This window comes from Zootoca vivipara, chromosome 2, assembly GCF_963506605.1.
Source record: "Zootoca vivipara chromosome 2, rZooViv1.1, whole genome shotgun sequence".
In the NCBI taxonomy this organism is placed as follows: Eukaryota; Metazoa; Chordata; class Lepidosauria; order Squamata; family Lacertidae; genus Zootoca; species Zootoca vivipara.
Window position 1 is genome coordinate 68,100,285 of NC_083277.1, and position 27,897 is coordinate 68,128,181.

The window sequence follows — 27,897 nt, forward strand, 5'->3', positions numbered from 1 at the left end:
GAAGCTAACAGTGTGAGGCAATGGTATTCCTACTTCCCACACCCTGGCAACAAATATACAAACACATGTGGCAATATCAAAGTCCTTATTGCATAGCATCTGGGGTGGAGGAGAACCTGAAAGGGAAAGGCACAGACTGTGTGGGACTGCAAACCAGCCATCATCATTGGTTATTTTCTGTACTGCTTTTTGGTCACAGCCCCCAAAGTGATGAACTGATTACTAAAAAGAAAGTATAGCAAAACTACAGTAAATACAAATACAAAAGTACAATGCAATAAATAAAAAATAAAATAAAATAACCTAAACATACTAGCAGGGCTCTTGTGCCTTACAGTGGTTTGACAGACCCCAGGGTAGCAGGAACACTTTCACCTGCTGCATAACTATTACTTGAGAGTAAACGTCATTTAATTCAACAGGACTTACTTCTGAGTAGTCACGGTTAGGCTTGCGCTGCAAAGAACTCAACGCAACATAGCTGCCAAGTTTTCCCTTTTCTCGCGAGGAAGCCTATTCAGCATAAGGGAAAATCCCTTAAAATAAGGGATAACTTGGCAGCTATGCAACGCAAGGCCTAATGATATCTAGGACCACCAGATCTAGTAATATCTCTCATTTTTCAAATGTTCCTCTTGACCCCGTGGTAAATATGGAGGGGGCCTTGGAACCCTAAAACACCCAATTATAATAAAGGGGTGAGGAAATAAGAGGTGGATGCATCCTGCCTAACACAATATCTGATGGAATAACTGCGGGTTTGGGTTGAAGCCGCAGCCGTCTTTTCTCCAGCGAGACCCCCCTCCCATAAGTACTTCTGAAGGGAAAGGACCATCTTTCCGAACAGACCCTTTGATGGCAGCTATAGGGCGATGGTGGCGGTTGTTTTCTGAATGAGAAGCGTCTGGAACAGGAAGCAGCCTTCGTTGGGCGGCGGGATGCTCGAGGGGGACCCGGGCAGAGGCAAAACGCCCCACCAGCCGACCACGACCATCCACATCAGAGAGAGGAGGCGGATCAGCGCCCAGCGGCGGCGGCTGCCGTAATCCGGTGGGACCCGGAAGGAAGGAGCCGGCGAGGGGCGGAGCGGAGGAGAGGAGAAGAGCCGAGCCGAGCGGCCTCGGGCTCCTGTGTTGGTGCCGGGCGGAGCTGAAGACGGACTGGCCCGGATCCCAAGCTCTCGGTAGCGGGTGAGTGGCGCTTGGCGGCGGAGCCACCTCAGGGAGGGAAGGTGGTTGGCCAGGGACTGTCACCTATTTCTCTCGCCGCCTCTGGCCTGTCCTCCCCACAGAGCCCCCCGGAGACTCTCCGGCCCCATAGCCCCTCTCTGCCCGGTCCGTCCTGCTACCCATATGCTCCCACCTTACCTCTGCTGCCCCCCACCCCGTGCCCAGTCGTCTCTTGCCCGACCCCTTGGCTCTGCTTGTGCCCTTAGTGCTGTCTCTGACATTTGTTTGCCTCTTCCCGCAAAAGATCCCTTCTTTCGCCCCACTGATTCTTTCCCCTTCCCACTAAAATAATAATCATCATCATCTCGTGCTGTGTCTTCCCTTCTCCTTTTGTCACTTGCCCCCATTACCCCCGCACCCTGCCCTCCTCTTTATTTCTTTATATTCTTCCCTGTTTTGTTTACGATGGTGGTTATTTATTTATTTATTTTAAAATAGATGTTGGTGGCTCTGTACTTCATCAGTGCTGTCATGCATTTTGCCTAAGTAAATGACACTCGCAATTTAGAAAGGAAACGAATATTATTATTAGGTGCCTTGCCCAGTTGTCACATGATGAGTCAGTGCAGGGAGCACAAAGGGTGAAACTGGATCGGTGATTCGACTGGTAGTAACCTTTGCCGCTGTCACATATCAACCTGCCACTAATGAATCACTGCTATAGCACACACAACGAGCTAAAAGATGTGTGGCGGTTTCTGTTTCTTTCCCCCTTGACAACAGTTCTATGAGGTAGGCCCTTGTCATTTCCATATACAGATGCGGAACTCATAGTGATTTGCCCAGGTAACCTCCCACATAAACATAAGTCGGGTCAAGCCAAGCGCACTACCTCTGGACCAAGTTGGCAAGCTGTGCCCATGCCCACACACATTCTCACTGAGGACATGATGTTCTCAGATAAGATATCAGTTGGTGAATTCTTCCGATTGATAATTATGAAACAAAAGGCTTAATACTGATACTTTCTCAGAGCTGGGAAGCTCAGAAGACACACCACTGGCTATATGGGAAGAACTGGGCTTAATTGAAAATTAGAAACTGCTGCCTTGGTGCTGGTGGGCTATTATAGTGTAGTATATACAGCAGGTTGGGAGAAGGAGAAAGCACACGCCATAATTTTTATAATAACCTTTTTTGTCCCATCAGCTATTTTGTACAGAATTAAATGCATACATGAAGTGATAACCCATAAACTTTTAGTTTGTTTAATATTTTATCTGCTCTTCACTGCTGTTTCTGGGGCATCTGAAGTCACTTAGAGTAGGGGTGATGAACCTTTGGCTTTCCAGATACTACTGTATTAGACTTCAGCTCCCATCAGCCCCAGCCAGTATTCTCAATGGTTAGGAATGATGTGAGTAGTAATCCAGCACCTTCTGGAGTATCACTGGTTCCTGCAGCTCTACCCTAGAAGCAAGTCAAAAGTATTGGTGGATAGCAGTCCTAACCCTACTTGCACCAGGAAGGAAATCCCGTTGAACTTTGTTTGCTTCTAGCAAATATAATTATAATTTAGCTATTAAGAAGTGCTTCCATTTGCTTGTTTTACTACAACGGGTATTAAAGCAAATTTCATTACTCAACCAGCTCATTAAAATATTTCCATGCTTATGTGGAAGACAGGCTAGGAGGCTTTTCCTGGGGACTGTGTTCCTTTGTTAAAAATAATAGGTATGGACATTAAGGTTGTTTAATACTAATTAGTTCCTCTTGAACATGCTTTAACTACCGGTATGTAGTGTTCGTAATCAGGATTTACTAGACTCACCCTCCTACTTTTAAATTTATCAATGATGTAGGAATGCAGATATCACATTAGTGGACTTGATGTTTGGTGGTAGGAATTTTAGGTGAATTAATTTAGAACAAGTGAGTAAAAATTTATGCATGTGTCAGAAGTTCAAAAAATGAATTGTACCAAAAGGCAGACTGAAAAATATTATTCACTGATATAAAACTTCACATATTTCTAATATTTAATGTGGAAAAGAAGGCAGGCATTGCATTACATTGGTAGAAAGTTACGAAGTCTTCAAAGATTAACAACAACAAAATAGTATATAAGAAAGAGGTCTGTATTTAAAGAAAACATCAATTACTTGTAGAATGTAATGCATACCAAATCAATATGTTAGTATTTAAATGGACTCTGGAGTGCACTAAACATTAACCACGCGTCTATTTAAACTTGTAAATTCTGCTGTGGGAATCTGTAAGAAGTTGTTTCTTACTAGGAAGTAGATTTGCAATCTTAGTCCAATGTAGGTCACTGTAGGTCAGGCATGGAAGTTTCACTTTGATTTCCTAATATTTAAGAATCTGATGATGTATGTCATTGTAGATTATTTTGCATTACTAACTCTACCTTTTTGGGGTGGGGGGAGCGTTAGGTGAAATGGATGAATCAATAAAAAATGAAATTCATTCAAGGTAAATTGAAACAGTATTACAGTAAATTACTTTTAGTTGATCACCATTACCACCATCTCTCTGATAGTGAATCTAATTGCATTAAAATTATTGTATTTAATCTGTTATACATATATACCACTACAAAGTGCTATGAAGTGGACTAGCTTTTTAAAAATGTGTAAAAGATTTTCTGAGGAAAATACTATCTTTGAATAACCTTCCTAACAATACAATACTAGCCACTATGGATGTGGAATCTCGGTATACCAACATCCCACACAACGATGGTTTACAAGCTATAAGGAACACCATATCAGATAAAATCAGAGCAGACTTTGCTACCAAACTCTGCCATTTTGTCCTTACCCACAACAACTTCAAATTTGGTGATGACCTGTTCCTCCAGATCAGCAGCACAGCAATGGGCACCCGCATGGCCCCACAGTATGCCAACATCTTCATGGCTGATTTAGAACAACGTTTCCTAAACTCCTACCCACTCAAACCTCTCTTGTACCTGCGATACATTGATGATATTTTTATTATCTGGACACATGGTCAACAGACCCTGGACACCTTCCACTAGACATTCAATGACTTTCACCCCACCATCAACCTAACAATGAACCAATCTATGCCGGTCCAGTATACCTGAAGGAGCGTCTCCCCCGGTCCAGTATACCTGAAGGAGCATCTCCACCTCCATCATTCTGCCCGGACACTGAGGTCCAGCACCAAGGGCCTTCTGACGGTTCCCTCGTTGCGAGAAGCCAAGTTGCAGGGAACTAGGCAGAGGGCCTTCTCGGTGGTGGCGCCCTGTGGAACGCCCTCCCAACAGATGTCAAAAAGGAAAACAACTACCAGACTTTTAGTAGACATCTGAAGGCAGCCCTGTTCAGGGAGGCTTTTAATGTTTAATAGATTATTGTGTTTTATTCTTCTGTTGTAAGCCGCCCAGAGTGGCTGGGGAGACCCGGCCAGATGGGCGGGGTATAAATAATAAATTATTATTATTATATGCAAGAAATAAGGGACGCGGGTGGCACTGTGGTCTAAACTACTGAGCCTAGGGCTTGCCGATCAGAAGGTCAGCGGTTCAAATCCTCGCGACGGGGTGAGCTCCCGTTGCTCGGTCCCAGCTCCTGCCAACCTAGCAGTTCGAAAGCACGTCAAAGTGCAAGTAGATAAACAGGTACCGCTACAGCGGGAAGGTAAACAGCGTTTCAGTGTGCTGCTCTGGTTCGCCAGAAATGGCTTTGTCATGCTGGCCACATGACCTGGAAGCTGTACGCCAGCTCCTTTGCCAATAGCACGAGATGAGCGCCGCAAACCCCAGAGTCGGTCACGACTGGACCTAATGGTCAGGGGTCCCTTTACCTTTATGCAAGAAATACATTTTTTTGGACACTACTATAAAAATACAGGATGGGTGTATAGACACCACCTTATACTGTAAACCAACTGACCGACAAACATATCTACATGCTTCTAGCTACCATCCTAAACATACCAAACAATGCATTGTATACAGCCAGGCCCTACGTTACAGCCGCATCTGTTCCAACTCTACAGACAGAGACTCTCACCTAAGAGATCTACAGCAAACCTTTTTAGAACTAAAATATCCACCCGATGAAGTTAAACAACAGATCAACAGAGCCAGACTGATACCCAGAGAGAACTTGCTGCAAGACAGACCCAAAAAAGAAAATACAGAACACCACTAGCAATCACATACAGCTCCCAAGTTAAAACAGTTCAACGCATCATCAGAGATCTACAACCTCTCCTTGACAATGACAGTTCTCTTTCTCAAGCTCTGGGAGGAAGACCTTACATTGCCTACAGACAGCCACCCAAACTTATAGAACTCCTCTCCCACAATAATACAACCACCAGACTTCACATGGACACTGGTACCAGAGCCTGCAATAAACCCAGATGCCACCTTTGCTGCCACATACACCCAGACAACACCATTACTGGCCCCAACAACATCAAACATCAGGGCTATTTAATTGCTCATCTTCTAGCATTGTGTGTATGCCATCAAATGCCAACAGTGCCCTTCAGCTCTCTATATTGGACAAACAGGCCAAACCCTATGCCAAAGGATAATGGACATAAATCTGACATCAGGAATCACAAGACAGAGAAACCAGTATACAAGATCTCAAAGTAGCTGTCATATTACAATAGAATTTCAGAAATAGATGAAAGAGAAGTTGCTGAATTGCAACTTATTACCAAACTTAAAACCATGGAGAGACCTGGTCTGAATTATACATGATAAAGATTTTTAGCCATCTCACCCCTTGTTTTTCCCTGTAAGACCAATTGCAGTTGTTAACAGTTGTCAACAGGTTTACCACACCTATCAGCCAATCACCCATTCCCACCACCCTTCTGAGTAATACCCCTCCCCACCCTCTCAGTATATATAAGAGTCTGGTGACTTCTGTTTCAGTGTATTTGAAGAAGTGTGCATGCACACGAAAGCTCATACCAATAACAAACTTAGTTGGTCTCTAAGGTGCTCCTGGAATGAATTTTTAAATTTTGTTTAAAAAAATAAGTGCATGGCATGACCTATATACTTGCTTAGCTTTAGCATTGTACTAGTGCAACTTCAATAAAGGTTGCTGCTTGCATGTTGAAAGGTAGGAAATTGGAATGCAGTTGTGTTAAAAGGTTGAGGCAGAGATAGAGACGCAAGGTAGCCAAGAAATTGCAACACCACTCCCAAGGTGTCCTTATATTTTTGATTGCTCAAAACTAATCAGTGAATGGCAGGGGTTGGATTACTAAATAATTGCCTTGAGCCTTCTGGTATGTTTCTTCCAAATCATCCAGCACTGGCCATGGTCTGAAAGTGACAAAACACGTTGAGTGTCATACATAGAAAACTAACGCACGCACGCACGCACACATGTTGGTCATGTTGGTCACATCTTTTTAAAAAAGCAAAACAAGAAAAAGGAAGTATTTAAATTACCTGTAGCATACTTCTTTATTTTGTTTTGGAGGGAAGATCAATAAAGTTACCACACAAATATTTTAATGTTAATTGGAGTTCAAATAATAGTAGCTAAAACACAAATGTTATGTACATAAGCTTCCAGATGTTATATTGGTCACTACGGAATTACCCTTCAATAGAGTGGCAGTTTTCAAACTGTGTTCACAAAACGTTGGAATTCCACAAAAGCTTGGTAGCTCCACAATGACAGGATTTTTAGTGGTGGATGAGCTGCCTGATAGACAGTTTGTCATCGTTAGTATTGCCTTGCAATGTGCAGCTGTGAAGGGGTTAGGGTGTGTGTTCTAGGAAGGCCTGTCAGCACATATGGGGCAATGACTAGATCGAAACAGTAACACAATGATTCAATGGAAGATGAGCAGAGATTCTGTGAACATGAAATGGGATCACTGAAGGTCTGAGAAATTTGAACCTCATTGGTATAGAACACTATGACTATGTTCATTCATAGGACACACACACACACACACACACACACACACACACACACACACACACACACAAATGGTGCAGATGAAATAGTTAGATCTCACTGTTTGTTTATAGCTCCATCAATGCACAAAAGTTATTTGCAAGGTATGAGTGGCATGGGCCCTGTCCCATGGAGCTTACAATCTAAAAGTTGATACAGAGGACAGGGAGGGAAACTGAAGTGTTGTAAATGAGATGCACATGATATACAGTAATTCCATTACTTGGGCATAGTCAATTTCTTAACTATAGTTACGGTAAGAGACTGGGTGTGAGCCATTGCAGGCTGGGTGTCATATACCTGCACGCCCACGCCCCCTATTCTTCTGTTCTGGTGCGTGAATTGTCACTGCTCATACCCTGTCAGACTGAAGCATACCCAAAATCTCCATTAGCACCAACTGCAGTTAAGGTTTACCAGGATTCCATTTTACTTGGGATTTGAAACTTAACTGGTTATTGAGACATCAAAGATTGGTAAGCAGTATTCAGTTACAGAAGTCACATAAAGTTGCTTGGCATAGCTTGTTGAATTAGAAGCCTGCAGGTTCAGGTCAGCTTCTGTTTTTCAAATAAAAGGTGCTACCTCACCCTTTGGTAGCTCTCAAATAATGCATGTCTATCTAATAGTCTTTCACTACACTGTACTGTAACCAGTTAGCCATAGAAAAAGGCTCACATAAATCAGTTTTGATTTACCGTTATATGGAAATATTTCATCTGGTAACTTGTTCTCCAAGGCAATTGGATACTACTTAGTTTCCAGAGACCATAATATATTTCTGCTTTACTTATGAATGAAGTTTACAATGGAATAGAACTCAATCATCAATAGAAAATTAGTTGAAAATACAGGCAGTTCTTAGAATGCAAAGTTCAGTAAAACTGCTGTGAGTCTTGCAGAGTCACAGTGTAGACTTTAAACTTTCATTTGCCAAGCTGTTTCTAGAAGATTGAATTTCTACAATTCTAGGTGCACAAAGTACAATGGCTAAAGTGCAATCAGATTGCATGTTAACTCTTTCCGTAATTTTTCTTAGAGGAGTTTTTAATTGATATTTCAAAACAAAGCTGTTGCTGTTATCTAGTGAATTCTCTTCTACTTATTTATCATAATTTTGAGGGGGGAAATTCCGAAACAGTAGTAAGTTATCATTTACTACTTTTATAAAATAATTACCTTAGAATTGTCATCCTGTATGCTGGCTTGGAGAAAGCCACTGTTTCAAATATCCCTTTATTCTAGAAGGGGAAAGGGGGGGATCTGATGCCCTCCAGATGTTTCTTGCATCATGTTTGACCATTTGCTGTGTGGACTGGGGCTGCCTGAATCTGTGTGCCCTCTCCACGAAGACTAATATAAAGGCATTTAGAATACACTAGCTGACCCGGCCACGCGTTGCTGTGGTTCTTTTCTGTGGTCCCCCCACCCCACCCTGTCCTGATCCATGACGTAACCTGCCCATCCTCCATCTACTCCGGCTCACCCCTGTGTTTCGGTAGGAAACCCTTTCCTCTGTTGTCCCTGGGGAGTGTTGGCCCCTACCCCCGGTATCTTCCTACATTGGCCCCCACCCTTGGAGAAGGAAATGTCAGTTTCTGGGTTCAATTTCCCAGTATTTACTTTTGTCTGAGCCCTATGTTGTCCCCTCCCCCCGTATCTCCATACATTGGCCCCTGCGCACACATCGTGAGCATTTCTGTATATTTAGATTAAGGATGGGGGGTGATGATGTGCCCTGGGAGGCAGAGAACTACTTTAAAAATTCCGAGGGGGGGTCAAATAGCGAAGCCCCATAGCCCCGTAGCAACAGACAGGCCCAGACAGAAGGAGGGGGGTCATATGGGCCACTTGGCGCGGGCCTCCGAATCTAGAGGGGGCCTCGGTCTGCATATTCACAATCAGTAAAATGAAAAAAGTAACAAAAGGGTTAAAAACAGGGATACATTATCTTATCTACCTGGGCCGGGCCTTTGTCTGGCCCTGCAAGGGCCTGTCAACAGAAGGCACGTTATGAAGCACCCGAGTTGTTCAGTTCCATAAAAAACCCAGGAAGTGGCAAGGGGAAGGTAGGGGATTGTAAATGCGTTGGGGGGTGGCCACTGCAAATATCTGAGGACTTAAACTGGGGAGAGAAAGTTAATGGTTGTGGTCTTTTTAAAAAAAAAAAAAGACACAGAGGCTTACAATCCTAAAATAAGACATACCCATAAAATATAAAATAAGCCATAGCAGGATTTCTAAGCATTTGCGCAATATAAGCCATACCCCGAAAATAAGACATAGTGATAGGCGCAGTTCCGGAGGGCCCCAAGGAAGAGGCAAGGCTGGACGCATAATAAAAAATAAGACATCCCCTGAAAATAAGCCAATGTGGGGGTTTTTAAGGGAAAATATAGAGTCCCCCTGAGTCGAGGAGAGACACTGTGGAGAGGGCAGGTTTCATCCCTGTGCCCCCCCCCATTCTGACCCATTACGTATCCCTGCCCTCTATTGCCCCCCCCCCCAACCTCCACTTGGCCTAGTCTGGAAAGTGGCCTGGTCTGCAAAGCCGAGGGGAGATATTGTGGAGAGGGCAGGTTTCATCCCTGTGTCTCCCCCCCCGTTCTGACCCATTACCTATCCCTGCCCTCTATTGCCCCCACCTCCACTTGGCCTAGTCTGGAAAGCGGCCTAGTCTGCAATGCCGAGGTGAGATATGTTGGTTTTTTGGTGGGTTTTTTTTGGGGGGGGGTAGTGGTGCTAAATGGTAAAGTAAAAACCCCTTGCAGTGTAGGGGCCTACATAAATCAAAGGCCGTGCTGCGGTCTGTGGCAACCCCCCCCCAGGCAGGCCCCGACCTCCACTTGGCAATGTTGGTTCCCCTCCCCGGGCCTAGTCGAGGCCTGGCAGCCTGTCAGGGGCCTAAAACAAAGGCCTAGATAAAATGGCTGCCTTGGTGTATTTCAGTTGCTTGGTTGATGATGATGTCATTCGGTTTGTGGGTGTGGCTTAGATTTCTCAGGAAGGGAGGGGGTACTACGCCACTTGAGGGCGCTGTTTGACTTGGTGGAAAAGCAGGTCTGTACCTGGGCAGGTGTGCGATTTGAGGGATTTTTGGCCCCAACAACGCTCTAGGAGTGGCCTGGATCGTTGTGTCAAAATTTCAGGACGATCGGTCAAGCGGTTACAGAGAAAAGTGTCAAACGGAATTTCACGATTTTTACATTTTTATATATATAGATTTTAAAATGTATGCAATTTCCTGTAGGGTTAAAGCTGTTTAGATCTAAAAAAATGACTCTGCATTCTGAATGTGGTAGCTAGGGAGCGAGGCAAAACCTTGGGTGCATATATGGTAGAGTGGAAGGAAAGTGTGCGCATGTTTCCATGTGCTTGTGTAGAACAACTGTGAACTTCTAGGACCGCAGTGTAGGAAGAAGGCATTGGAGAGAGTTATATGGGCTATGCTTATGCAATGTTACTTTCTTGCATCTGCCCTCTCCCTGCCACCCCATGCTGCGTGTGGGCAGCAGCAACAACAAACATTATGCTCTTTGTGAAAGGACACCTACTCCTAATCATTTCCTATAACTTTTACTTTGCTCTTGCTGTGTTCTTAGTAGTCATCCAACAGTAGTCATAGCCATAGGTATTCAGGCAGGGGTGTGCAAATCACATCAGCATCCTTGACCTGCAGTGAGAGGTTTGAAATCAATCTTTCAAAAAAGCACTGCTGTATCTTGATTTATATCTGACAAAGCCATAGCATTCTGAAATAAAGAACACCAGCTGTGTTTTGTGGGGTTTTGATACTCTGACCTGTGCAGGCTTCATTGAAAAGAAGAGTTTTAACCACAAGAATCTGGGTCAGGCTGAGCCATTTCTTTGAATATCTCAAACATCACAGCGGAGGCCACATTGCACCAAACACATAGTAATAGACATTAGAATAGGACATTAGCAAATACAGTATTTAGTAGTGAAATGTGCAATGGGTAATCATCAGCAAAATGGGGGAAGGAATGATGCCCTCCCTTACCAACTTTGTTTACTTCATGTGATGAGGTGTGGGAGATTCCTGACCCATTTCACAACTTGTGCTAGAGGCCAGTGTTACAGTGCATGGAAGATCCAGGGTGGGCCCAGTATCCAGACCTAGTTCAAATTTTTGCTTAACCTAGAGTGACTACTATGAACAAATGGTAAAGCTGTGGTGAGACTTTACAATCTCTGTCACTCCTCATGCAGGAGATGCCACATGGGAAGTTAGCTTTTCTCCTCAAACAACTGCGTATGTCTTTGATTTTGGTTAGGCTTGAATATGCCTCAGCATGAAAGACCCAAACAGGATTTTTATATAAAGATAGCTGGTGACAAAATCCTTAATCGTGCATGCCAATAGAACTTCACTATTGCACTTTTTTGGTTCTTTCTCTTCCTCTTTCCCATGGTAGATATATTCAATTTCACTCTTGTAGATTGTTGTTGTTGTTGTTACTACTGCATCATTTCTATCCTGTCTGTCCTTCTGCAAGGAGCATAGGGCAGCAATTATAAAAGAACAAACTACCTTTAAGTATCAAGCTTCTCAGTAAGATATGTAATTTCCCATTTAGCAATAGAAATGTTGACTTTGGATGTTGGGTATCTTCTCTACTGTCCTCCCCCTCCATAGTTTGTTTCAATCCAATATATTAATTTCCTCTCTTATATAGTGTGTTGCATTTAAGTGTAACTTTAAATAAAATCTCCAGAGGCCTCTGTTTTGGTTTACAAGATTGCTTAACCCAAAAGGATCCTTCCAGCTCAACTTCCTAAAGCCTAGTCATGTTATTTTCTCCTCTGAAATATGAGCAGTTATTTTGCATCACACCCTGTGGACTGATTTGTATGCTACTTGAGTAGATAGTTTTTTCTAAACCTCTTGGAAGCTTTTCCTGTTCGGTATTTTGTTCAAGCAATAAATAAATCAGATGACGTGTATGTACTGCTGTGTTTGCTTGTTCTTGACCTTTGCTTTTCAGTCATGTAAGTGTCAGTTTTAGACGTGCTGTTGTGTAATGTGGAGTTCATTTGATGAGCACATTCTGTCCTTAATGTTTTCTTTGTAATGCATCTTGTATCTAATAAGTTGTTGTATAGTTTAGCCTAGCCTTTTACAGCGCAATCCCATGCATTCTTACTTGGGAGTAAGTCATATCAAAGTCAGTGGTACTTAATTCTGAATAAACATAGGATCAGGTTGTCAGTTTTTTCTAATAAGGGGAAGCACAGCATAGGTCCTAATATTTGTTTTTTCTTGTTAAATGTCATGTGGTAGATCTTTGCTTTTTATGTTAACAACAGAAGGTTCTGTTTTTTTAAAAATAATAATTAATAATAGTCTTCAGGAACCTAGGAAAACATACCGTAACTCCTCACTCCTAATAAAAGTGGCTATAGAGCTGTTTTAGGTCTTGATGAACTGTTGAATTTTGCCCTGGCTACTTTGTATCATAATCGGTAAGATGCTATCCCAGACTTGTAAAGAGAAACTACCAGATCACCTATGGCGATTATTATTTTATTCCTGGTGAGCAGGGAGGGGAAGTGTTGTAAAACAGACTTTTTTCTTCTTATTCGCCCTTTCTATGTTTCCAGATAGCTAATGTTAATGAGGTAAGTGGGATAATAATAATAAATTTGTGGCAAATGGCTATTGTAGATGTATTGCAAATCTGTGAGTGTATATATTTGCATGGGAGAGGCCAATACATATATAGACATTGCTGGGAGTGAAAGGACGTGATTGCCACCTTTGCAGTTCTTTGGTGGTGATTTAAAGTATTTCAGAAGTTCAGAGTGTATTTGAGAGACGTAATGAGTTCTAGGGACTTTAATAAAATAAAGCAGCAAGTTGGGAGCAGTTGTTTTTTCTCCTCTTTCAAATGTTTCCTATGCACAATACTGAGCACGGCAGTTCTCAAAAGAGAAAATAAGGATCTAGTCTGAATACAGTTTCTGACTGCTTCAGAAAAACGATTGACCATCTGTCTCCATGTTGCAACACCATCTAGGTAACAGGTAATAGAAAGGTTTTAAGTTTCTCTTATGTGGCTTTCTAACAGTTTCTATTGTCTTGTCACAAAAATGGACATTGGAGCCTTCTCTGAATCACTGAAGTTTTGATTACACTTGACTACAGCCAAGGGACTCTGAACTCATATCACCTGACCCAATCCACACAGATGTTAGGGGTGAACATTTATAAAGTTGTAACCACAGATTCCTGTGCCATCAGGGAAACTGAACCCGATCAGTAATCATCCTGGTGGTGTTGCAATCTGTTTCTGATCAGGCTATAAATGCAAATGAAACACTCAAGGAGCTGAAGGCATGTTTAATTTTGATTGGAAGTAGGACAGTGCAGTGATAAGGAAATAAGAGTGTCAGGGCCACTTGAATCCATGTGTTTCCTTAGACACGGCAGTGGTGATAGTGAACTGCTCCCCCAGTATCTGTTGTAATTGTGGTGCTTCTAGTCAGCATTCAGGATGAAAGGATCTTTCAGGCCCGGCTGCATTCATACCAATTCATCTCTTAGTGGCTGATGCAAATGCTTTGTGCAGTGTGTCTGGACCACAGTTTGCTGTTGGTTCTGGAGTTCCAGGAAGAAAGGGTCACTTGCTGTACTTTAATGTTTCCTCACAGTTTTATATTGAAACCCTATAGATATAAGCCCAGCCTAGTACTCTCCAGATGTGTTGGACAACTATTTCCAGAATGGCCAGTGGTCTGGCATGATGGGAGTAGGAGCCCAAAACATGAATGGCAGCAGGGAAGGGATGGATGGCATAACCCTAATACAAGTACACCAATCTCATGCACTCTAAGCAATTAAGAGTTAAGACTGGAGGGAAGTGTTCACTGGCCAGTAGATAAGAATCGGTAGGTCCTGTAGGCTTCCCAGTTTGTAACTAATAAAACCTGCTCCTCCAAATGAGAGATATTATCTTGGTTTGCTCGAAGGATGTGCCCTTTGCTGAAGGCTGTTTAAGACTTGATTCCATACCATGATATGCTCAGAATGTTAATTAGTTACAGTACTGTAACACACTTTTTGGGTGAATGTTTTGGTGTGGAAAATGGGCTTTCAGGGGTCTGTTAGGTGGTGTACCTATTTGCTGCCCTACTGATTCAAAACCATTTTTGTGTGTGCTCTTTTTGAGTTCCCAGCCAGTCATGATTCATGTAGCCACTATGATGTCACTGCAGCGTGTACATTTAATTAGTTGGTGATGTCACAGAAGGCAAAGTCCTCACATGGAATGGAGAGGAAGAAGGAATACACCAGTTGTTTAACCCTCCTGTAAATACTTTAGTGTCCTTTGGAACCCCAGCAAAAAATGGCCAAAAAGAGTGCTCTTTTTCATAGTGTGTGAAAATCTTAATGATTTCCACAATGCCCCCTAGTTATACTCAGCACTATTGCTTACTTTTCTGAGAACGTTCGGACAACACACCAAGCTGCAATAGTAGAGTTTAATTTGAATAATATTGTGATGCCGTCTCTTGTGTTACCTGTCTGGCTGGAGAAGGTCACATTGCTTGTATTTTGAAATGGAGATGCCCCAACCAAAATTATATGAAATCGATTATGCTATGCTGGGAGAACTACTTAATTGTTTTTGCTAGCATTGCCAATTACTCTAAACAAATGACCTGGTTTTCCTCTGGGTCTTTTACCTAGTTAAATAAACATGAATGGCCATGAATTTAAATTATGGTTCACAACAAGTACTTCTAAATTTTCATATGGAAGGGAGGAGTGTTAAACTCTAAGGCATTGTATTTCACCACTTTTATCAAAGTAAATTCTTACTTTGTAAAACATCAAAGAAGGGGTCAACAATCCCTTGGCAGAGATGATACCTTTTTATCTCCTCTGGATGTGATATTCCCTACCATTCATTGAAGTCTGAACCAAACTAGATTTATGCTGTGTCACAACAACAGTTTGGAATGTGGAACCAATCTAGTTTTAGAGTGAGATTAAAAAGTGTAATTGGTTGTGTACATTTTAAGCAACGTTACCAACTGTGTAAGAAGATACATGCTTTTATTTGGAAAAAGATGAAACTGGCATTTCTGGGCTTTGGGTTCTACTCAATTCCCTGTTTGTGCCTTCTGGATTCTGTGATTTCTGAATCTAATCCTGTTCTCTCTCTCCATTGTTAATAATACAAGGGGGAAAGTGACTTTTGTGCATTAATGGAGCACTTCCATATTAGCAGACATTGGAAACCCCACTAAATATGTGTGTGTGTGGACTGTAGCCACACAGTTACTTCACTTTTATTTTACATGATCCCATTATATTACAATAGCTGCTGTAGACTTGGATCCAAGTTATTTCAGATGAAGTCAAGGGGTTTCCACATACCCATTGAGTCTTTTGTGTAGCACAGATGCTTGGCATACCACAAAGCTCACTTCAAAATGCCGTTTGGAGATACCTTCTGATGATGTGTTGAACAGATTTATGCTAGAAGAACTGTTCCCACAAGCAGTCCAAGTTGCATTAGTCACAGAAAGTCACACAAGATTGCAGCTTTTATTTCCACATTGTGCTGTTCCTGCAGAGAAAGGCTGTGGGTGAGCAGATTGTAAGGGTCTCACGTTCATGCATGCACACATTCAAGGGATGGAGGACCTGAAAAATGACACTTCAAACCCTGTTGGACATGAAAAACTAGTTGTGCATTTCAGTGGAATGTGGCCTTAATCTTTCTTTCTTTCTTTCTTTTTTAAAGCATCAAAACAGCAAGTTTGCCTCTCCAGAATAGTTTTAAAGATTCCAATCCATCAGTATTGGTGGTTTCACAACTGAATAATAAAAGTGATTTATCTCTGGATATGTTATTTCTGTCAAGTCCTCCACATTTCTCTCTTCATTTTCAACGTTATTTCAGTAGAGTGTTAATGCCATTTGATATATGGGGCTTCTCTTTTGATTTCTTTCAGAACCTGCAAGATTTGGACATGTCCTTTATATTTGACTGGATTTACAGTGGTTTCAGTAGTGTACTACAGTTTTTAGGTAAGACATCTACATATGGAATGGACACTTCTGATTACTTCCATTGACATCACACTGATTATATCCATCTATCCATGGATGGCTCTTTGAACCAGCAAAGGCTTTCATGAATGGAAGTAGGAGAGGCATTTTTTGTGGGGGGGGGGGTAGATTCTCCCTTTCTATTAAATTACCCATTTGTTTCAGAGACTTGTGGGACCCTCCAATTTGGGGAGCAGAGAGAACTATGGAGGGAAGAGAAACCAGCAAAAAATACCTCCCTCCATCTTGCATTCAAAGAAACCCCTGCTGTCTGTCAATGGAAGGATGGCCTTGGAGACAATCAACTGTCATGATATATATCTGCTACCAGTCCACCTCACTAATGTTCCATTTCTGGTTTAATTTTTCTTCAGCCTATGCTGTACTGTGCAACCTATCTTTACTAATGCTCTTCCTTTTCCCTTTGTTTCTATCTGTTGCATTTTCTTCTCCCTTGCTCTGCAAAACATGGGAAGCTGGAATGGAAAGCAAAGTACTTTCAGTCGGCAATGTGAGAAAGGAAGCTGCTTGACAGCTGCCAAATTGGGCAGCATCCTTCTGAGAACTGATTTTCTTTTCTGAAAGATGCCATCTGTAAAGCGTATTGTGCTGTTAATAAAAACATAGGGACCTGCTTTATACAGAGTCGGACCATTGGTCCATGCAGTACGATTAAGTAACTAAGTACTATCATAGAATTGTAGAGTTGGAAGGGACCCCAAGGGTCATCTTGTCCAATCCTCTACAATGGACTAGTGCAGGCTTCCTCAACCTTGGCCCTCCAGATGTTTTTGGCTTACAACTCCCATGATCCCTAGCTAGCAGGACCAGTGGTCAGGGATGATGGGAATTGTAGTCTCAAACACCTGGAGGGCCAAGGTTGAGGAAGCCTGCACTAGTTAATAATAAACTAGTGATTATAATCACTATGGTCTACTCATTACAGACTGACTGCTGCCTCTATAAATTAGCTTCTGTACCGCAAATATATACCTTGAATTGAGGATAGTAATAAAGCCTCAATTAAAAACTAAAATGTAGTAGCATTTTCAATTTGGTCTATAAAATGTTAAAGCGGCCTGTCGAAGCCTTAACAATGTACTTGTTCACAAGTCTCCCTGAAGAGAGAACACACCTTTTCTAATTGATTGAAACTGCCACTGGTTCTTGTAAAATGCTCTTATCCCTGCTGAATTGCCTGCACCCCTGATAGGCCTTCTGACTTTGTCCAGTTTGGAAGCAATAAAGGCACCTTTGTATCATAGTAAGCTTAGCAGCAGCGAACTTTGTCCTTCAAATCATTATGAGCCGCAGTTTTGCTTGGGGCAGATCTTTTGTAACAGATGAACTTATTAAGACTGCCTCTTAAAGCTATCTAGCTTACTCACTAGCACGACAAACATAATAAATTGTACAAACCAGCACTGAACTGCAGATTACACATGTTTACTCAGAAGTAAATTTAAACTATGTAATGGGGCTTGCCTTGCTCAGAAATAAAGATGCATGAGATTGCAGCTCTGGTCATTGAAATGGTTTAAGATGGTGCATTTGTAAACTCCTAAAGCAGGAAAATACATCTTATTGATAAGAATAAATCACTTTAACATTACATACATACATATACCGGTATATATAATTTCAAAAACTATCTGCAAACACAGCACAACCCCACTGTTTACATTACTGTAGTGCATTGTACTTGGGGTTGCCTTTGAAGACTGTTTAGAAACAACAGTTGGTTCAAAATACAGTAGTTACATTACTGCCTGGAACAGAATGAATTATAATCCAGTTCTTTAAAAAAAATCCCAATGTATTTTCAAATACAGTTTAAGGGAGGGGTAGAGAACCTGTTGCCTTCCAGTTGGTTTTACACACACCCCCTCAAATTCCCATCAGTCTCGACTAGCATGGCCAACCGTTAGGGATGCCCCAGAGCACCCCTGACATAGTGTTGGTCCAAGGAATTGTGGGAAACTAAAATGGCAGCTTTCATTGGGAAACCTAAATGGTGTGTTTCTATGCACACTGGAGGGCACTATGCTAGGGACCGTCTCAAATCTGGTGAAGGCCCTGGATAGGTCTTTTCTGAGGTAGCAGCCTCACTTTTAAATTATTTCCCTAGTTGCAAGTCTGGGGAGGAAAGGATTTTTATCCCTCCCCCCCCAAGCTTTTTAAAGCTATTAGGTCTTTTTAAAAGCTCTGCTTTTGGTGGTTGCTGTCTTTTTTGAAAAGTGTTGCTTTCCTGTTTTTCATTATGGATTTTAAATTTCATCATAAGCCGATTTGAGAATCTGTTGAACTGAAGAGCAGGGCAGCAAAAGCTAAAAATATAAACCGTTTAGGACCAGCAGTGTGAAGAGCTTCACTGCAATTTTGAAGCAAATGTGTCACATCATTATGTTTATGACAGAGAGGAGTTCATCTTCATCTAAAGGTCTACTGGTGCTTTTCATCACATCCTGAATATGTCTAAAATAGTATTGCTTTCATAATTCTTACACAGAGATAGGCTATGTATGAGAAGCATCCTTTGTGAAGTTAGCTAGACTTTCGGAGCTGAGGCCCCAGCACCCTGGGAAGTCCCACCACTGCCCCCCTGGTGCTCAGGAGGTGCATTAGTGGCAGTCATCACCTGCCACCTTGTACATGCTTCTGAGGATTGGGTCCCTCTGGTGGGATCCCTCCTTCTCCTCCTCCTTAGCGGCAGCAGTAACCACGAGAAGGGCTGTGGCTCATTGCTTCGAGCACATGTTTTGCATGCAAAAGTTCAAAAAGCAATCCTGCTGCCAGTTGGTGTAGACAGCACTGGCTATAGATGGACCAAGGGTCTGATACAGTATAAGGTAGATTCTTTTATTCCTAGGGTCTGATACAGTATAAAGTAGATTCCTAGACTGGATGTTCAGAAATTTTGCCAGGTAAGCAGAGCTCTTTGAAATCCCCTGCAACTGCTCAGAGAGAACACAGGAAGCTGCCTTATACCATTCATCTAGTTCAGGATTGTCTATGCTGACTGGCAATGGCCCTCGAGGGTTTCAGGTACGGAGACACCTGGGATTTATGGCCCTTCCCAGTCAAGTGTCAAAATTCACCATTTATGGGTAAGTTGTTAAAAGTGAATAACCCCTGTTAGCTCAGTCGGTAGAGCATGAGACTCCTAATCTCAGGGTTGTGGGCTGGAGCCCCACATTGGGCAAAAGATTCCTGCATTGCAGGGGGTTGGATTAGATGATCCTCATGGTCCCTTCCAACTCTATAATTCTATTATTCACCTTAAAAAAATCAATACATGGATAAAGCATGAATTTTAAGCTAGGATGTATTATTTTAAGCTCTGAAATGCATTCCTTTTCCATTCCTTTTGTGATGATGCATGCTAATGGAAGGTTGTTTTTTAGCCTTTCAGGCTACATTTTGTTATGATTGAGGGAAAAGCACACTCAGAACTGACTCCGTTCTGCAGGCCTTCAGAGCAATACATGATTAGTAATTTTTAATGTTTCTGAAAAGGAGATAGGCACTGTGGGGAAGGGGTAATTGACTGAGAACTCACTGAGAAAGGAATAACTTTTAGAACTCAACATATGTTTTATCAGTTTTCATCTTTGCAATTTCTGCTTAAAGATTTGTGTGCAGCTCTGAAACTTTCCCTTTCTCATTTCTTTTTTCACAGTCAACCTAGCTGGCTCAGTAAAACTTGGTTCAGTTGACTCCTATTTTCTACTATTCATTACTCAAACGGGCTTAAATTAAAAATGGCATTTTAGAAACATAACTATAATTGCATTATAATCATAATAATGCGTTAGGAAACATCTGAGGGCTGACTTTTTGTTCAGCTAAGGAGAATGTCTGCCTGGATGAAAACACAAACATTCAAAATGTAGATATACATACCCATGTGACTTCAACTCCCATTATTCCTGACCATTGGCCATGCTGAATTGGAATTGATGGGAACTGAAGTCAAGCAACATCTAGAAAGCTGCAGGTTTGCTAGTCCTGATCTAGTTCAATAGTCTACTCTGGCAGTGGCTCTCCAAGGTATCAAACAGAGGTTTTTCACATCTCTTGCTACTGGATGCTTTTATCTGGAATTGTCAGGGAATAATCCTAGAAGCTTAGCATGCCAAGCATGTGCTCTGTCACTGACCTACGATCCCTCCCCAAGTGTTGTGGAGATCTTAGATGGAGCCTCCTACTCTTGTTGTACTGCATGCTTCTCTTAGTTTTAGCAGATAAACTTGAGCCAAAATGATATTCTGTCTTAAAGCTCTTCCCATCTTTTCTAGAGTAACCTGATCCTGAATACTTGCATGGCTGTATGTACATATGTAGAATGTTTTGAGATTACAGTATGTGATGATAGGGAAATTGTTGTGTTCCATCCTAAATAAGCATTTAACAAAACTTAATCATCAGACATTCTATTATGATGAGACACCAAATACTTTTTTTATCTTTTCCAGGACTGTACAAAAAAACTGGTAAGCTAGTATTCCTTGGTTTGGATAATGCTGGAAAAACGACTCTCCTGCATATGCTTAAAGATGGCAGACTGGGTCAGCATGTCCCCACACTACATGCAAGTAAGTCAATACCTGTATATCCTTTCTCTCATACAGTGGTACCTCTGGTTACGAACTTAATTCGTTCTGGAGGTCTGTTCTTAACCTGAAACCATTCTTAACCTGAGGTACCACTTCAGCTAATGGGGCTTCCGCTGCTGCCACACAATTTCTGTTCTCATCCTGAGGTACAGTTCTTGACCCGAGGTACTACTTCCGGGTTAGCGGAGTCTGTAACCCGAGGTGTTTGTAACCCGAGGTACCACTGTAATATGCCCAGTGCTGCTTCAAATCTCAGGACTTTAGTAGACTATTGAACTAGATCAGGAATGGGGAACCAGAATAATCTAATTTTAAACTGTTCAGTTCAGTGTAAGTTAGACTGCAACCTTATGCATGCTTGCGGGTGATTAGTAGTATTTACTTCCAAGGAAGCATGCATAGGGTCAGTTTCATCACCTTGTTCTATACAGTGGTACCTTTAGTTACAAACTTAATTCATTCCGGAGGTCTGTTCCGGAGGTCCGCCGGCACACAATTTCCATTCTCATCCTGGGGCAAAGTTCTCAACTCGAGGTAACTCTTCCAGGTTAGTGGAATTTGTAACCTGAAGCATTTGTAACCTGAGGCGTTTGTAACTCAAGGTACCACTGTAATGCAATATGGTTTATCAGTACAGTGGTACCTTGGTTTATGAACACAATTGGTTCCGGAAGTCTGTTCATAAACTGAAGCGTTCATAAACTGAAAGTTTCATAAACATTGAAAGTAATGGAAAGTGGATTAATCCGTTCCAGACGGGTCCATGGAATATTCTACCTGAAATGTACTTAACCTGAAGCATGGGTGTAATTGGTTCCGGAAGTCTGTTCATAAACTGAAGCGTTCATAAACTGAAGCGAACTTTCCCATTGAAAGTAATGGAAAGTGAATTAATCCGTTCCAGATGGGTCCGCGGCGTTCGAAAACCGAAAATTCGTAAACCGAGGTGTTCGTAAACCGAGGTTCCACTGTATGATTATTACCTTTACTAGAGAATAGTTTGCTGTGAGAGATAGGGTTTTGAAAAATATTATTTTCTGTTTCCGCAGCTGCAGAAGAGCTGACAATTGCTGGTATGACTTTCACTACTTTTGATCTAGGCGGACATACCCAAGGTAAGCAATGCCAACATGCAGAAGGCTTCTTTTAACATGTTAAGCTTCCTTGGTTGCACATCAAAAGTTATTGTATTGCAAGAGGGTTGTGTAATTTCAATTCTGAAAACATTCCTGATTTTATTAAATTTTTACTGTAGTCTACTTGTTCTGTTCTGTTATATACACATGTAAGGTGTGTGGGATGTTGGACTTTTTCACCAACAGTGTGTGCACAGCGACTGGAGCATAGAAATAAAAGGCTGTCTGCAATATCTTTGCGTAGTTTTAATTTTGAAAACGTAACAGCCAAACGCTGCAAGCCACCACCACTCCTCACCAGCAGCATACAAAACATTTGATCAACTTAAATACAGTTTTCAAATAATCAGTTATCCTATCACATCCCTTCCTGCAATTGGTGCAGAAAGTAACTCCCCTTCTAATTAGGCAAAAAGTCGAGAAACCACAGGTGTGCAGCTAAGTAGGTCAAACTGCAGACATACACCTGTGAGCTTCAATTAACCAACCCCGTTCAATGACCACTTTAAGATAAAGAAAAACCAACATGGTACACAAACTGACTTGATTGTGAGCTACAGGATGCTTCAACTGCAATATTTGTACTTAAGAGAATGGACACAGTGCATTACGCTTACGGTGATAGAATCTTCTAACAGGTCCAGGATTATTGCAGCATTTAATTTTCAATGCAATACTAAAATAAAAGTCCATGTGTGCTTTTAATTAGTCTCTGAATCTTTGGAGAGCTTAAAGTTGTGAAACACCTTTATACACAATAAAAATAGGTTAAGGCAGCAATTTGATCTAGTGGATTTAAGTTAATAGTTGTACCCAATGCAGTTCACTGTGTTCCTGGAACAACTTCTGCTCATGCAATGGAATTCCCCCTTCCTCTCCTACCCCTGTGACCCCAAAATCTGTTCCAATGGGATTGGGGAACCCCCAGAGCAGATTTGGAAGGCTCTTAAGATTTGGAAGAAAGGAGAGAAAAAGGAAGTTCCACGATAATAATGACTACATTGGATACACCCCCCTCCCTTACAGTGAACTGATCCTCAAATATTACTTGGTTTTGTGTGGTATCTGGTGGATCAAAGAGGGCATTTTCTAGAATTTATTAGAGGCTGAAACAGAAAATATGTTATTGTCTTGGCGGTTGTTTAATTTTTTAAGAGATATATATTTTTAATGGCGATACTGCCATTTTGTTGTGTTTTTTAAGTTCCACCACTAAGTTTAGCATTCTTTTTTAAAACCTGCAAGCCATGTATTGTAGCACATGGTTAGAAGTGGATTTATGGCTATTAAGGCTGTTTCTTGCAGTAAAACTAATATGGTTTTCCTGTTTTAAACCCAGTACTTCACACTGTAGAACAAAAGAGAGTGGGCTTTTTAAAAAGCTTTTTAAATATATCTCCTAATGCCCTTTTTAAAGTTTCTGCTCCTTAATGAGGTGTTACTATGAATAGAGTTATAAGAATAACAGATAATTTCCTCTTGCAGCTCCTTTATAACTCTCTTTTGTTAGCTCGCAGAGTGTGGAAAAACTATCTGCCTGCCATCAATGGGATTGTCTTTCTGGTGGATTGTGCAGATCGTGACAGACTGGCTGAATCAAAGCAAGAAATTGATGTGAGTTAGTAATGTACTTGGTTTTTGTAAAATGCTAGTGAAGTGTGTGACATTTCGATGGATGGGGAAAAGAGGGAGAGTGTGTTTTGCAGGGATGGGAGGCATTGCATCTGTATGGCTACAGCATCATATATGAGCCTACAATAAAATAAAAATAAAAAGAGAACTTTTTGGGGAAAGATTATCTTGCTGGAGACCGGTGCATAAGAGCAAATGGGGCATTGCCCCACCAGTGTTGGTCTTCCTATTTAAAACCACCCCAGGGGTGGTACTACCTGTCAGCTTCATTCTCCTTAGTCTATAGGTTGTCCTTGTAGAGCTCTGAAAATAGGATGAAGGGAACAAAACGAGAATTAGTTGGCTCTGCCTCCACCTACTGTTTCTCCCTGCCTTCTGCCCCACCAGTCTCATTAAGCACAAGCTGTCACTGGATTATATGATTGCATTTGATTTTCACAACTATCTATCATATTTGGTATTTCTACTGGTTTTATACATTTGCTCTGTAAAACTTTTCCCCCCTTTCCTGGTTAATTAATGAATCTTTGTTTAGTTTAATGGAGGAAAGCCATGTTATGGTTGATTAATGTGTGGCAATTCTCTCTATTTTTGAATATATTTTGGCCTTGATGTAAGAGTGAGAGAGAGTCTTCAATGAAATATTTTTAAAGGTGTCAAAAATTTCTCCATTGACTCTCTGAAGCTTGACTTCGTGTATGTTGTATGTGAATGTAACACATGTGTCTTTCCTCTCTACATAGGCACTTATGACAGATGAAACTATTGCTAATGTGCCTATCCTAATTCTTGGTAACAAGATTGACAGACCAGAAGCCATCAGTGAAGAAGGGCTAAGAGAGATGTTCGGTTTGTATGGCCAGACAACAGGAAAGGTATTAATTGTCCAGTTCCCATTGCTTCAAAATACGTAATTTCAATGTGCCTATCATTTTCTCCCCCTAGTGTTTCTGTGGTCTGCTTTACTGAAAGCTTACATATACTGTATTTTTCCGTCTATAAGACTGGGGACTCAGATTTGAGAAAATGGGGGGAGATGGCCCAGAGTATAAGACGCTCCCTAATTTTTAACATTTTAAAGGGGAAAAACCTGGTCTTATACACGGAAAAATACGATAATCCTTTGTTGGTTCTATATTGTTCTCAAGATGCATTTTTAAAAGGATGCTTACAGGACTTCATAGAGTCCTTTTTAAAATAAGTCACTAACAAGTAAGACTTTACAGATTACTTGTTCACCATAAAGCCAAGATGGCTTTGTTAAATTGTACTTTTAATATAATACAGAATTTTTAGAGCTAATTGTCTAATGGAAATCTGAATTGTTGCCTTGTGAAATGTTCTTGCTAATGCCTCTAGCAATAAACCGAAGGGTTCCAATTTTAAACAAATTTTATTTTAAATATTTTAATTAAATATCATTATAACCCGGGTTGTGTCATTTACAATAGGCAACTTTTATGTTTGAATACCAGAAGCAGATTTCTCTATTGTGCTTCTGAAAATGTTACCACTCACTCATCTGAAACTTTCTTTTCCGTGCTCAGGAAATAAGCCCTCCCTGAACATGAATGACAATGGAGAGAAAGACACTTGCCTTCTAGTGCTAGGGGAACCTATTCCCTCAGTGGTTGTGTCTTTATGGAATCATAGAATTGTAAAGTTGAAAGGGGTCCTGTTGGTCCTCTAGTTCAAACCCCTGCACTTTATTCTGCTAGAAGTGAGAAATCCTGTTAGTATAGTGGAGAGGTCCCAAAACTGGCACAGAAACAAAACATGCAGCAGTACTGCATAGGTAGCAGATCACCCTTGTAAGGTACTTGCAGGGTGGGTGCAACAGAGATGAAACCTGAGTTTTCCCAGAAAATGAGTTTTTATTGAGAAAGTAAAACAAAAGGCAGTTTGTGTGTATAGGTGCCAACTCCCAGGTTGAAAAATCCAGGATCGGCACCGGAAGTCGCGCTGCGGCCATTTTGGAACTGGGCAGAGCAGCACCGGAAGTCGCTTCTACGCATGCTCTGCCCATGTCCAAAATGCCCGCAGCGCCAGAAATCGCTTCTGTGCATGTCCAGAGACTCTAGACATGCGCAGAAGGAGCCTCCCCAGGCCGGTAAGTATCCGTGGGATTTATGGGGCTTTTAAAAATCCGGGCTGCCAGCGGGAAACTGCTGGAAAACCCGGGGTTTCCCGGGGAATACGGGAGACTTGGCAGCTATGTTTGTGTGTACTGTTAACTGCTGAAGACAGTCCCAAAGAAGAGAGGGGTGGAGGTGAAAAGAACTATAAGGCTGAATTGTTTTCAATTATAGCTCCCCTACCCAACCTCTAGGTTGGATTACTGTAGTGATCTTTAACAGGGCTTGGAGAACTGGCCAGAAGAGGGTTGCTGTCACCATATTGGTCTCAGTTGATAGGAAGTCATTCAGTTTGGCTACTTGAGGCTCAAAGGGTACAGAGAAATGGGAAAGATTGAGTTTCAATTTATTGACCCACCTTCTTATTTTCATGTCATTTTCAGGGGAATGTTTCAGTGAAAGAATTGAACACCCGACCCTTAGAAGTCTTCATGTGCAGTGTGTTAAAGAGACAAGGCTATGGTGAAGGATTTCGTTGGATGGCACAATACATTGATTAATGCCAAAATCACATTAGTACATACTATCCCAAGCCTGTTCATTATTTGATCTCTCAGTGTACATAACTTGAACTCAATAGACTTTGGTTACAATAGCGTATTTTTTTTATTATTGTATCAATTGTGTTAAATTTTAAGTGTAAAGACTGAAAACGGATTTTAAGCAAGTTTGTCAATTTGGATCTTGTAACATTAGTCTCTAGTCCTATAAAACCACTTTCTTTGGGGATTCATAGCTTGTCTCTTGTCTGCAGTCCTTTTTTGTGTGACAGTGACTTTCTAGCTCAGTATGTGTTTTTTTTGAATGCACTTTTTAACAGCTCAACTCTGCAGACTTGTTGGTCATATATAATGCTCATCATGTTAAATTTTTATGTACTTTTTTCAAAACTGGTTTTATAAATGTAGAGTGTATAACCACCTCTCAAAGAATAGTAATGAATCAGCTTACGGATAATTGCATGATGCCTTACAGTTTTCAACAATATACTTTCTTATGCAACGTCATGCAATAAAACTAAATCCCATTTCTTGACACCTTTAATGGGAAATACTTCATTTTAACGTGTCTTAACCTAGTAAGGATGTCTTAAAATGTGAATATGTGGGGTAGCTTTTAGAAATGCAGTATAATTTCAGTGCACTGTAGATTTTTAAAATTTATTTATCTGATTATTTTTTTGCTGGGAATTAATCCAATTAATTTTAACCATGTTTTCTGAGTATCAACATTCATTCACAATTCTCCACGTTGTACAGCAAGAGGTACTATGATCTCACTGTATCATAGTACTAGTGAATGCCTGGATTTCATGCAGGAATTTAAAGAACACAGGAAGAACAAAAGGCTTTGTACCCTGCTGCATCCATAGGTTAAACAGTGTTTTGCACAAGCTTTTGGGATGTGGCAAAGGTGGATAATTTAGGATGGCAGTCTATTGGCCTAAGGAATAGGGCAGTGTACTCTGCACTTAAGATCTACAAGATTTTCTAGATTTTGTTCACTAGGTTGAGGCCTCTGAGTGTAGCTGTTATACCCCCTACCTTGAGCAGTTTTTATTCCTCTTGGAAGTGTTTGTGCATTCTGTTAGTTGCTATGCCGTGTTTGTTATCTCTTATCAGCCAGTACTCCCTAGGAAGGAGATTCCAAGTTACCCATTTTGGCTATGATACAATGCTTTCTTTAATGAACTGTTCATGGGTTGATGAAATTGATAGCCGTCGTGCAGAGAAGAAGCTTTGCAGTTACCTCATTCATGAGTAGGTACTACATTGTGATTTTTGTAATATTTTAGCAAATGGAATAGTTTAAGATTCTTGGCCGAGGTGATTGATCTGGGGTACTACCTACAAAGGTAACCTGGCAGAGTAGACATCTCCTTAATTTGAGAGTCACGTGAGGAGCGGGGACTTGGCTCCTTCCTGTCACAATAAACAATTATTGTGGCACCCGAACATAACCTATGTCATGTAATACATCGAATACTTATTTTTGAAGTATGGTCAGAGATTGTTATAACGTTGAGACTTGGAGGATAGCTTTTCTATGTATCTATATCCGAGTGTGGCTGCTGCTACTTGGTACCTGATTTAAACTCTGCTTACCACTGTACTATGCAAGTAAAACCATTTTAAACTGG

The 27,897-nt window shown here is 41.3% G+C and overlaps 1 protein-coding gene and 1 non-coding gene across 2 annotated transcripts; both read left to right on the top strand.

Moving 5' to 3' along the window:
• The first annotated feature begins 1,040 nt into the window (after window positions 1-1,040).
• SAR1B (secretion associated Ras related GTPase 1B) lies at window positions 1,041-27,897 on the top strand. Its single transcript, XM_035105465.2, has 7 exons — window positions 1,041-1,190; window positions 16,142-16,217; window positions 20,714-20,833; window positions 21,904-21,969; window positions 23,501-23,604; window positions 24,366-24,497; window positions 26,141-27,897. The coding sequence occupies exons 2-7, from the start codon at window positions 16,160-16,162 to the stop codon at window positions 26,255-26,257; spliced, it is 597 nt and encodes a 198-aa protein (XP_034961356.1). The 5' UTR covers window positions 1,041-1,190; window positions 16,142-16,159; the 3' UTR covers window positions 26,258-27,897.
• On the top strand, window positions 19,368-19,440 carry TRNAR-CCU (transfer RNA arginine (anticodon CCU)). Its single transcript has one exon. It is a non-coding gene; the product is annotated as a tRNA-Arg (tRNA).